General features: G+C 36.6%; 1 protein-coding gene across 1 annotated transcript in view; it reads left to right on the top strand.

Moving 5' to 3' along the window:
* LOC145693257 (coiled-coil domain-containing protein 146-like) overlaps positions 1–13288 on the top strand; it is a 46181-nt gene that overhangs the window by 20050 nt on the left and 12843 nt on the right. Inside the window, exon 2 of the mRNA XM_081769092.1 lies at positions 6325–7334. Coding sequence (XP_081625218.1) covers positions 6325–7334 — 1010 coding nt within the window. The remainder of the gene's footprint in view (positions 1–6324; positions 7335–13288) is intronic.

Raw genomic sequence — 13288 nt, 5'->3', positions numbered from 1 at the left:
GAAAACTAGAAAAAATGAACTTTAAGAGGCCCATAGCTCCAAAACTATGGCATAAGTTTCATACAAATTTACGGGGGTTTCCCGAGAAAACCCACGAGCACGATGTTGTCCATCTCAAGCTTACTTGCCTCGGGAACGAACCAGATACCCCACTCATCAGATAGTTTAATAGGCAGTTTCGATTCCCGGTGGGAGAGCCTTTGAAATATTAAGTGTCCTCGATGTATCTGTGTTCATGTACCTGTCGTTCAAGGCTAGTAGAAATAACTGCAAAACGAGAATAATCGAATATAATAGACATAAGTTACGGAGATACTTTCGGTGAATCAGAAAAAAGAGTGGTCTGAGGCTCCAGGTTAAGGATTCGAATTACTCTAAAGACCACTTTCTCCTTCATGTTCTTGCATGTTTCTATCTTTTTTAAATTTATATTTGAATTCTCTGAACTATCGTATTTTATCATGACCGAATCAGTGTTTCCCCGTTAATAAAATACTGGAATCCTAAACGTGTGCAATTTGCTACATAGACGAGTGTTTCTTGACTCTTACTTAACACAGCAGTCTTAGGGCAGTTTCTTGGGCATTCGATTCGTAACTTAGGGGTCCACGAATCGATTCCCTGTGAGGAAATTAAGAAAAAATTATCATTTACAATTGATAATTCTGACAGTACAGTTGATACAGTTGATATTTCTGACGTATACTAACATGAAAAATAGTCACTTTCTCTCGTTCTTACAAGATAGAGCTGAAACGACTCCTTTCACATGGGAAATAGTCACAGTCTACAATCTCGATTCGTACTCTCCGGAAAGTTAGCGTATTTAGCAAACAATTCATGAATACATAAAGTATGAGTAATAAATGTGTCTGAAACGTTATTGTTTCATTGTGGAATTATTTCTAAGTTCTTCCACTCTTAGTAGAAGTAATAATAATATTTTTGTTTGCCACTTCCAACACGCTCCATATATCTGTTCAACCAAAATTTGTAAACAGGAACTAATCTTTTTTATATTTACACGCATATTTTATTAAAATATCAATATAACGCATACTTAACCTCTAGATACCCGGCTATGTAAAACAAACGACATTTGCCCGTTCGTTTCTGCGGATATCTCGAGCTTTGCTGAGTTGAAACTTTTTGTAGGGTAATTTCTACACTTCAAATTTTGCTTCGACAGGCAAACAATATCAGAAGCGCTTTATGTTGTGCAATTGGGCAGCAGTTAAGATTCCTCCTGCTTCATGTACACGATTTCTTCTGGAAGTCAGGAGGATAATCTAAAGTCTTTTACCCAAAGAAAATGCGTTAATATATATCGTGATAAAGACAAATATTACTTAGTTTCTGTTAAGGCATCCGAAGGTTCCATTGTCGTATTCTCCAGGAGCTGACAGCTTTTTCCCCTTCTTTTCCTTCTAAAGTATCTCTTATAAGGCAATTCATCCTTATAGCGGTCAAAAAATTTATTTTCGTTTTCCTTAACTGCAATATGTTTATTTCCATCTTACTAGGACGTAATATTGAGTTCTCAAATATTTATTATTATTATTATTATTATTATTATTATTATTATTATTATTATTATTATTATTATTATTATTATTATTATTATTAATATAGAGGGTAAATTCCGTATGAGGACAGATTGTATTAAAATCTGTAAAATCGCCCTTAGCATTAGGCAAAAGTTACAAAATTGTCGGGATTGGAGAGAAGTGTCTTGAGCATCAGGACATACCCGCTGCATACGTCCCTACAATTAGCTAAATGTTAAACAGAATATTTCCAGGAAAAATTTCATGTAGAAAGTAGAGCTACTAAACTCACAAGAGCTCTAAGAAAATTTGTTTTTAAGTGATGGTTATGCAGGCTAAGCTACAGAAGACATCGATGATGGGAATGAAAAAAAAAATTGGAATAAAGAAACTGTGAGGAAAATGCCACCTAGGCAGAAGCTGGGTGGAACAGGGTGAACAATTTAATTGACAAAACTTCAATAATAATAATAATAATAATAATAATAATAATAATAATAATAATAATAATAATAATAATAATAATAATAATAATAATAATAATAATAATAATAATAATAATAATAGTGATATTAAAAGTTTTAAAGTTGACATAAAATTTGGCTAAACTTACTTAAAAATAGAGATTTCGGGGAAGGGGTTCCGTACCTTCAAGACACACCTCTGCAACTACCCAAATTTTAAACTAAAGCATTTCACTAAAGGTTCATGTAGAAAATATTCTACTGTATGTTTTAAGGAAAATAAGTGTAATAAAAATAACTGAATATCACGCAACAGTAAGGCATATAATAAACTAATTTTTAGGATATGCAGAGGTAAGTAAAAAAAGGTTAGCTACAAAAATACCTACACAGAACATAATTCAATGAGCTCTGAAATACAAAGTAACAAAATAATGTATTAAGATTCAGTTCACAGAGCAATTGTTACTTAAAGAATGGACATACACTATTTCGAGAATCGAGACAAGACGAGAAATGTTTACGGTCTTTTTTGTCTCGTCTCGATTCTCATCTCCAAAGCGAGACGATAATTTGAGTTAGGCTTGTGCCGTCTCGAATGTAAAATGTTAAGTCTCATCCCGATTTTGTTTGGTTTGTTTTAGAATCGAGATGAGAAATTTCTCTTCTCGTGGGCAACATTAAACAAAACCGAAATATTCTTTCCAAATGTTACGTTTCTGCTTGTAATGGTATGACCTAGGCGATAATTAGCTCCTAGCTTTTAATCTTCTACGAGATAATAATAATTATTATTAGTTTATTATTATTACTATTATTATTCCTGAAGATTTGATAGTTCAAGTATTGAAACATCCGAATATTCGAATATCTGAATTTAATAAAACGTATGTCATCGCCGATCAATCGCCATCAAAAATCATAAAGTTAAAAAAGACAGAAGAATTGCCCGACTTGGATTCGAACCAAGAACCCGCAGATTACTGATCAAGCGCCTTGACCACTGAGCCGCGAACACTACGCTATAAACGATTCGTCTTTAGTCTGGTTACAGTATGGTACGAACATGCCTAAGAGACCTCGCGATCGAGGTCGAGGTTTAAGTCGTGGTCGCACCCTCGATACTGGCACAAACCCATGCATTCAAATGAGTAAGCGCATGCTGAAGATGCACGCTACATCGCGACCTAAGGGTCGACCGCGAGGGTGAATTAGTAGTCGCGATGATAAACAACCGAGTTTGTTTTCACATCGATGTTCAGCGAAAGCATCGCTGTGGCTCGTGTTCTCATTGGCTCTTCCTGAAGCGCTGCACTGAATAAAGTCATTTGTTTAGAATTTCGTCTGCAGAGGTTTCTATTCCTGAGAGGTTTTGTTGCACTATTATATTTGATTAAGAAAGACATATTAATAGAAGTAATGAGGAATGTTCCAGCAATATGGAGTAAAAAAAAAAACTCAAATAACATTATAATAGGCACGTTTTAAACAGAGAATGGAAGATAATAGCAGCTGAAATGGGAACGTCAGATATGTTATTTATTTGAGAATTATACTGTAGTTTATTATATAAGGCAGTGGCGGTTACAGGGAGGGGGCTTTCGGGCTGAAGTCCGTAAATTGTAGAATTTTTAAAGATGAAAAGAAGTCACTGTTAATCGTATCTATGCTTAAAGTCTCCGCCCCCCCCCATTCCGAGACTAATAAAATGGGTTTCTTCTAAATTAGTTTTTGATATAAGGTAAAGAAATACCTGTAAAGACAGGCACGTATCCATAGGGAGGAAACGTCGAATAAGAGAATTGCAATAACGAAATTTCATTTGCTGCAGTTAATACCCCCTCCACCTCGATACCTGAAGACATACCTGATTTATTTATTTATTAAATTTTACTGGAAAACACTGTCTCGCCTAAGTGCTGAAAGAGGGCATTTCTTCACAGCAAATCAAATTAAAGGTAAAAATCTTTGATTTACAATATTGATAGAGATGAACAAAAGATGAGACTCAAATATTTTTGCGAAACGAGAGACGAGACTTTGGTATTTCTCATATCTCGTCTCGCGTCCATCCCTATTTATAAATTGTTCGGTCCTTTCAATTTCAAAATGTGTTTTCGCAGTGACTTTTATGCACTGACGGAATAATTTTACATGCGTCACACCAATGTTTCTCCTTAAAGTGAGAACTTAACAGCGAGGGTGCGACCTCCTTGCTATGTGCGCCCTTCATCTATCGAGGTAGCGACCGTGACTTAAACCTCGACCTCGAACGCAAGGTATCTTCGGCATGTCCCCACCCTTAGGTTTCTTTGCCTCTGCTTGCAAATTTTTATGTTATATTGCTTCGATTCAAAACGTCTTTTCTTATTTCTTTTGTCATGATATAAGTGAATAATCTTCGGCAAAGTTTATATTAATAATTTGAGTTGTTTTTAAACCTTTGGTTCACAAATTTGTTTCTTCTCCACACGAAACTACAGATATAACAGATTTAATTCTCATACTCTGCATTTGTTTCAAAGCAGTAGCCATTACCTGGTCAAAGACTTATGTCCGCCACGATACAAGTGATATGAAAACCAAATTTTAAACATTCTAATAGCGCCAAACTTGCTTCAGCAACTGCACCTTTCCGTAAGTAAAGTCAGATAGTCGTTTATACGACGTTGACTATCAGGTCAACAAAGTCAATGAAATTTAGTACCCCACTTGTTCTCCTTGCCCCCACTCTCCCATACTTGATACTGATTCGAGGGTAAAGGCACATTTCCAAAAGTTTCGTTGTACAATCAAGTACTAGAAACGGGTGAGAACAGTTTGAATAGGATGCTATGATCAACACGATCATTATTGATGTGATTTACAAGAACTTTTCCCTTATTTTAAAGGAAAGTGGCCTGTCTCGGAAAAAAAAAATGGCAGGATCTGCAAACTTTGAAGGTCTTATGCAGCCCAGATGCTCAAACCTTCTACGTATATGGAACTACCCGAGAATAAAAACGGAATTAGCGGAGTAAAGGAGAACAAAAACAACAAATGAAGAAAACAAGTTATTTTTAATAACATTGTTTATAATTTTAAAAAATCGCCTCTTTTTTCAGTGTTTTGCCTGCAATAGACCCCTTTTTCCGCAGTACAAACCAACTCATGTCGGAATTTTTCCATTCTTTTCCTTACAATCATGCACGTTGAGCATAATATTTTGCAGGCTAGTTTTCAATATAATAACGAACTTGTAAACCAAATTTGAAGCATTTTCCACGATTCGTTTAGGAAAAAAAAGGTTTTGCACTTTAAAAATCGTTTCCTGAAAAATTAGTAAAAATGGACATCCCCCCTTTCCCCTGGACTCTTCAAATGTTCTATGGGGCTCAAGTGAGAGCACTGAATAAGCCAGTCTATTATTCGTACGTTGATGCTGTGAAACTACATCCCTAGAGACCGTCTAATATGGACGAGTACTCTGTTGTTTTGATATACAATACTCCTCCTAATGATAAGCAGCAAGTGAAGTGTTAGAATATTCTCGTAACCTTCTGGTTGGGCATTTCCATATAAAACAACACAAGATTCAAAACCTCTCCACAAGAAACAGGATCTTGCTCTTTAGTCCCCAACTCCAATTTCTACTGTTAGCATAATACAGGTTGATATATGTATACCTTTTACCAGGCATTCTGCAAACCCACACTATTCTATCAAACACATGCTATACCATGATCCAAACAACGTCTTCCGCCTATTCCTATCCTAGTGGCGTAGCTTCATACTGGATGGTGTGAGATAGCGCGTACAATTTGTTGCTGTGATGTGCAGCGAAGTTTCCGCACCATGCGCCAAACACCCGTAGTGCTAGGAGTTGGTCCTGATGCCTCGGTGACGGTGGCATATAGAATTCCTCGGTGACGGTGGTGACAGATGATTGCCAGTTTCTCCGAATGATACTCTTAAATGTTCAGCAGTCTCTCGAGGTGAGAATATGTGATCGGCCCGGTTGTTTTTGATTGTGAATGTTCCGTATCCCTCACGTTTCCACCAAACAGTTGACCTCGAAATGCTTAGGAGGGCTGAAATCTTTCTCACCGATGATACAACTGTGACATTCTATCATCTGACAATTTTAAAAGTTCATGAGCCTCACAGGATAGCCAATTCTGCTATCTACCATAGTCTCGTAGGTTGTATATAACTATGCGTAAGAACTCCTAAGAACTCTCTTTGTTAGTGGTGTACGCACTATTTTGATCATATAGTGTATATATAACAAACTAGATAAAACCGCTTCCATTTTATTTATTTTTTTCTTTCAGACCAGTGTTGGAGAAAAAGAAACAGAACTACTTCAAGCTGTAAAAAGAGGAGAATTATTGAGGAACAACATTGAGGAAGTAAACGAGAAAATACTTCAACAAGAAAAGGAAATTTCAGTTTTAGAACGCCGAAAAGCACAGTCTGAAGCTCAAATTGAGAAAGGTCAAGCAATGGAAGCTCAAGGTAAAGTCAATATATTACGAGAAGAGAACAAAATTGTCAGTAAAAACCTAGAAATCCAGACTGCAGAAAGAACACTTACCGAGCATGAAGAGAAGATTACATCTATCCTGGCTAGCATTTCAGAAGTTGGCAATAAAATACTTGAAGCTGAAGCCAATAGAAACCAAGTACAAGATATGTCTGTTAGTATGGAAAAGGAGATCGATAGGTGTCTCAACAGAATTAAATTAGTACACGAACAAATTTCCTCTCTCAACGAGAAGAAAAAACAGTTGACAATGCAATACCAAAAGCTGATGTTAGTTTTAAGAGAATTTCCACGTAATGAGCAGAGGATGGTTGCTCGTCGAGATGAATTATCCAATGAAGTAACTCAGTTACAGAGAAAATTGCTTCGTGAAAGGGCTGTAACGGCCATTAGCAGAAACTTAACTGATAAACTGTTGGCGGAATACAAGGATGCATTAGACTTTGAGAGAGAAATACATAACGAACTTGAAGATATGATCATGTTGGCTGCAAATCGAATGAAAGAGCGGCAGAACTTAAAAGAACAAGTAATGACATATACAAAGCAGCTTAGTCAACTCGAAACTGAGATAAATATTATTAATAATAGAATGGAGGAAACTACACGGAAGTATATAAACGCAGAACGACTCCTGCAACACTGGGAGAGAGAATATGAATTAATGCGCGAAGATAGAAGTAGAGTATTGCGACAGGTGCTGTTAACGAAGCAGAAGGCTTTAGAGTGGGGAGAGAAAGTTCACGTTGTAGCCAATGAGAAAAAGAACCACGAAGCAATGAAAGAACAGAAAGCAAGGTAAAACTTTTCGTATTTAGAAAACAATTTCATTTCTTAGGGGAATAGATAGAGGGAAAGTATTTGTCCGAGTGGCAACAAGAAATTGGCGTAGCTATAATGTCAATAAATTAAGATTAAGATTTTTTGATCCATTACACATAAGTACTCATAACGTTCCGAGGTTGACTATGAATCCAATGAGGGAAATGAGGGGGCGAAGCTAGAGACTTCCTTCCGGACAAAAATTTATCTTCCACTGGAAAACAACAGTTTCAACCCTGTCAGAAATACTTTTCTCCCCTCTAGATTTTTTCGAATGGTATGAAGACAGAAAATGGGAAAAATAATTTTTATTTTGTATTGTCAAACTGAAAAAAGCATTTTTATATTAGCTAAAATGCTAATAGCTTATGAAACATTTCGCTTCTCAACTTTTTGTAGTTGTAGAAACACACACTTTTGTTTCTTGAAATATTTACCTATTCGTGCGGAAAAGATATTCTTTCTACCAGGAGGACAGGTTTCGCATTAAGGACAGGTTTCATTATATATATATATATATATATATATATATATATATATATATATATATATATATATATATATATATATATATATATATATATATATATATATATATATATATACAGGGAGGCCCAAAAGTAGGTATGCATTCCTGCATTGATTAAGTATAGCATTCTAGTTTATGGGTTTATTTGATTCAGCTCTTCCGAGCTTAAGATATAAGTAGAAACACATTAAGAACACATAATAAAGAAACTAACTCTACCGGATGAATAACAATAACAAATGATATAAAATACAATGAGCTGATCACTGTATACGTACTTTTGGGCCACTATTCATGGAAGGCAAGTTCCTCGAAGAAAATGAAAACTGGCCTGCACTGCCGTCAGCATGTTATACACGAACAAGAGTTTTGGGTAAAATCGCCGATTTCGAGGTTCTGTAAAAACGATATTATTAAGGGTAGAAACATAAGATTTAGAATTATGAAGACATCAGAGAGATGTGCTCATATACCAAATCTCATATTCCTACCTTCAATTATATTCGAGTACTGGACCCCTTAAATATGCAGTTTTCAGGCTCACTGACTCACTGATTCACTCATCAAATTGATTAGGTACTTCCCAATGAGATAGAGTCGTGAAACTCTGCATAAGGTACCTTATAACGGCTTGAGCATGGAAAAAGTCCGAAATGTGAAGAATGTGCTACGGGAAATTTTGTTTGGGCGGAAAACTGTTCTTAGCCAAACAGAAATCGGTTTATTCTCTCACTCATCAACATTGAATAGGTACCTGTACTTTCCAATGAGGTAGAGCCGTGAAACGTTGCATAAATGTACCTTATAATGACTTAAGTGCGAACAAATTCCGAAATGTGAGGAATGTGCTATGGGAAATTTTTCATGGGTGAAAAACTGTCCTTAGCAAAACAGAAATCGATGCATTCACTCAGTTATCACATTGATTTGCTAGTTTGCAATGAGATAAGACGTGAAACTCTGCATAAAGGTACCTTATAATGGCTTGAATGTGAACAAATTCCGAAATGCGAGGAATGAGGAAATGCGGGGAATTTTTTATGGTCGAAAAACTGTTTTAAGCTAAGCAGAAATAGGTTTATTCACTCACTCGTCACATTGATTAAGCATTCTTAATGAGATAGAGACGTGAAACTCTGTAAATTGGTACCTTATAATCAGTGGCGGCGATTGGACGTTGAAAGTGGGGGGCAAGACATGATCTGGATATTTGTATATCAATCTTAGTTTCCCTGGTTGTTTCTAACACTTTGTTTGATGAAAGGTTGTATCACTAATAGGATACTATCTTTTTCGGTTAAAATACCGTATCGTACTTCATATTTTACTAAGTAAATTGACAAGAACAAAGAAAGTAAGCTCTAGCCCTTTGTATTAGATGTAGATACGATAGCCTTTTGTACTCTTAAACAACTAAGCTGTAAGAAGAGATTTGATTCATTGCACATGAACATCTTAAAAATCTGTCTCAGAAAACTGTGTAATCAGACAATTTAATAGCAAAACAAATAAATAGAAAGAGTAATAATTATGGCAATGAATAATGAGGTTTGTGTTATAGAAGTTATATTGAAACTGGGGATTGATGAAGAACTTAATTTTTAATCCTACATATGCTATTAAATATATATTATTTCTCTTAGAAAATAAAAGACAGTAAATACAAACATATGCTACGACATTTAAAGAAATACTTGCTTTTGCAGCTTTCTGCAACATGTTCGTTGCCATTGGGTGGTTTTCACTTTCTTGGAACACATCAAAACACAACACTTACACTCACTAGACACTCCGGTTATACAATATAATCCTAAAGCCTAGAATTATGTTGAATTCGCTAAATTTAATTGTATATACACTCGTACACGATTAAACATACCACATCACTCGTATATTACACTGCAACACAATGGAAAAGGAGAAGTTGTTCCTTATTACTCTCTTTTTATTGATATTCCTTAATGTTATAAAAGTAACAAAGAAAGTTCTGTCACTTTTTCACCCCACACATTCGAACATTGATATGTAACCTAAGACGTACCTGGAAAATAAAAAATAGTCCCTATCAGCATCGACGACATTCTGCCAAAGTTCTTGAAGGCCATGGATTCCGTCGCGGTAGAATTTGGTGGGCCGTGAAGCGAAGAAGGTGCATTTTACACCTCTAATAGGGATTTGAACTGGCGTCCTATAAGGTGATTGTCCAAGGAATGGAACAGCTGATAATCGGACGGTGCAATGTCCGGAGAGTATGGTGGAAGCAATAGTGATTCCCATCCAAGGTATAGAATAGTGTCTCGGCTCATCCGGGACTTAGCGTTGTCCTATAACAGGACAACTTTGCGATTCAGAAGTGCTGGCTTCAGAGTTTTGAGTTTTTCTTGAACACGGCTCAAGTGTTGACAGTACACTGTTGCATTGATGTTCTGACCAGCTGGCAGCAATTCCGGATGCACGATGCCGCGAGCAGTCCACCAAACATACAGGAGGACCTTCTTCAGGTGCAATGATAATTTCGGCTATTTTGCAACCGGCTCATTCGATGCTTACCAATGATGACGGCACCGCGGAGCTTCATTCAGGACCCTCTTCTCATCACATGTCAACACTGTCCAGAAATGGCTCCTTCCTCAGACGAGACAGGGAAAAAACACAAGTGTCTGCTCGCGTTGCCTTCTGGCCCGGAATCATGTGGGACCCATCGACCCAACTTGTAGTGCTCCCCAAGTTCATGGAGGAGCTACCGAACGGTTTCTCTACTCTCACTGAATTGTAGTCCCAGTTCATCACATGTCTGGCCACTGTTCGTCTCAATTGCTGCCTGAAGATCTTCATTTTGTACATGTGTTGGTATTCTGGCACATGGTGTATCTTCTAGTGATTCGTGTCTGTCATTAAACTTGTTAAATCACCGCTGCAGGTCCGCGTAGTCGCGACACCCTCACCAAAGGCCTGGTATATCTTCCGCCCGCTGTAGGGGCGTTTGATCAGTTTGAACTGTCAATTTTTATGCAATTGAAGAATTACTTGTGAAAGACTTTTTTTTTTTTTTTTTTTTTTTGCGAAATGTTCTCTGAGTTAGTTTCCTGTAGCAATTCTTGTAGCTTTCTTAACTCGATAGGAAGACAACCAATACATACTAACGCAACGACACACACATTATATGACACCACTTTTTTCTATGAACCAATAATACATACAAAAACTTTACATTTCTAAATGAAACTATAGGGTATATACACTAATTTGTTGCTTCAAAAAAGTGGGGGGGCAACTGCCCCCCTTTGCCCCCCTAATCGCCGCCCATGCTTATAATGACTTGAGTATGGAAGAGGTCCAAAATTTGAGGAATGTGCTAAGGGAAATATTTTATGGGTGAAAACTGTCCTTAGCCAAGCAGAAATCGGTTCATTCATTCACTCATCACATTGATTCGGTACTTCCCAATGAGATAAAGATGTGAATGTATACATAAAGGTACCTTATAATGGCTTGAATATAAAAAAATGTCCGAAATTTAAGGAATGTGCTATGGAATTTTTTATGGGCGAAAAATTGTCCTTACCCAAACAGAGATCGGTTAATTCACTCACTCATCATTGATTAGGTGTTTTCTAATGAGATAGAGATTTGAAACTCTGCATAATGGTACCTACCTTACATAATAACTTGAGTATGCAAAAGGTTCCAAATTTAAGGAATGTACTATGGGAATTTTTATGGGCGAAAAACTGTCCATAGTCATTAGGTACTTCTTAATTAGATAAAGATGTGAAACTCTCCATGAAGGTACCCTACAACGGCTTGAGTATGAAATTTGAGGAATTTGCTATGGAAAATTTTTCATTGGCACAAAACTGCCCTTACAATCTGAAATCGGGAACGATTCCGTTATTCAACACATGTGCATAGTGATAACGTTGTAAATGGTCCGAGTGGTCAAGTGGGTGCTCTTCTAGCTGGTCTATTGGCTATCACGTGCGGCTTTGGGTACGGGGTCCCGAGTTCGATTTCCGGTGAAAGAGCCTTGGGAATCTTAACTCTCCTTGATGTTTCTGTGTTCGTGTCCCTATCGTTCTAGGTTAATGAAAAAAAAAACAGCTAAGCTCACTGAGAAAAATCCGTTATCCGGACAGCGGTATATTGTACAAATATACGGGATCCTTATGTTTACTACAGAAATCAATATTTAGGATACTCGTACGTTATTCATATGCTACATACGTACTCTCCTTTTTCCCGCTTAGATGTTACACCATGTCGTTGCAGAATGTCTGATATCTAACAGGCTTTCGTACATTACATACGTAGACCCCTATACGTACGTTTCGTAATTCAGCTATAAGTTACATACGTCCATTTGTATATGAGATCCTGACCGCCTATATAGAGTTATTTTGTTCGTGCGGAAAGAACGTTTATTCGGAACACTTATGCGGAAAGTATGTATAAAATATACTTTTTCAGTTATACGTTTAGTATACGTAAAGTCCAAAAACTACAGGATTTGCACATGCAACCTACGTTTTTACGTACGACACATACATTTTTTCTCAGTGTGTGAGTAAAACAAGTAGTTAAGCAAGTTAATGAGACACGTTCGGTGAATCAGTTAACTTTTAAAAAACGTGGGCTAAGACACGTACCTCTGCATACTGCCCTAAATTTCCTGATTGGAAACCAGACAAGGAAAGCCAATACTTTTTTTCTTTTTTCGGTGAATATTTTTCCTTTATTGCAGTTATTGGTATTAAATAAATATTGAAATTAATTTGATAAGAGAATGTAGAGGTGAGGATATTTAGAATTAATGAAGTTTTCGAAGAAATGAGAAATCCAATTGTTCGAATTTATGTGAGGCTACAAAATTTAACCGATTTCGTAAATATATTGGTACCACGAGTTATATTATGATCACCACAGTCGTTATGTAAAAATGTTCTTGATGCTTCGTGTCTATATCTGTGAACAGTGTGCGAATCTCTTACGTATCTACCTTTTCATCAACAGTGAATTTCGTGCATTCGCTCTTCATATTTCCTGAATTTGCCCAGCTGGGGGTTTCGGCCACTCACCTTGTAAGCCCACAATTCTACCGAATTTCAAGATTCTTTTCCTATTTCAACTATCTAAAAGGTAAGATTTTGTATCCCAGGAAAACGCTATTTAAATAACATGAAGATTTCTTCCTCCCCCTTTAGACTCCTTAAAAATTAAAAATATTCACTTTCGGCAATTTTCGTGTAGGTTAGTCCCGGAAGACTACAATCATGCCACATTTCATAATTCTAATCCTGCCGGAAGTGCCTAAACATTTTGGGGTGTAGAAGACGTCTCATATAAGGGAAAGGTTTTTCGGTTCCCCATAAAACCACTCTAAAGTTGGAAATTTTTATTTTTA

Source organism: Thermobia domestica, chromosome 8 (genome assembly GCF_964235325.1).
Source record: "Thermobia domestica chromosome 8, izTheDome1.hap1.1, whole genome shotgun sequence".
Lineage (NCBI taxonomy): Eukaryota > Metazoa > Arthropoda > Insecta > Zygentoma > Lepismatidae > Thermobia > Thermobia domestica.
This window is presented reverse-complemented; position numbering and strand designations above follow the sequence as displayed.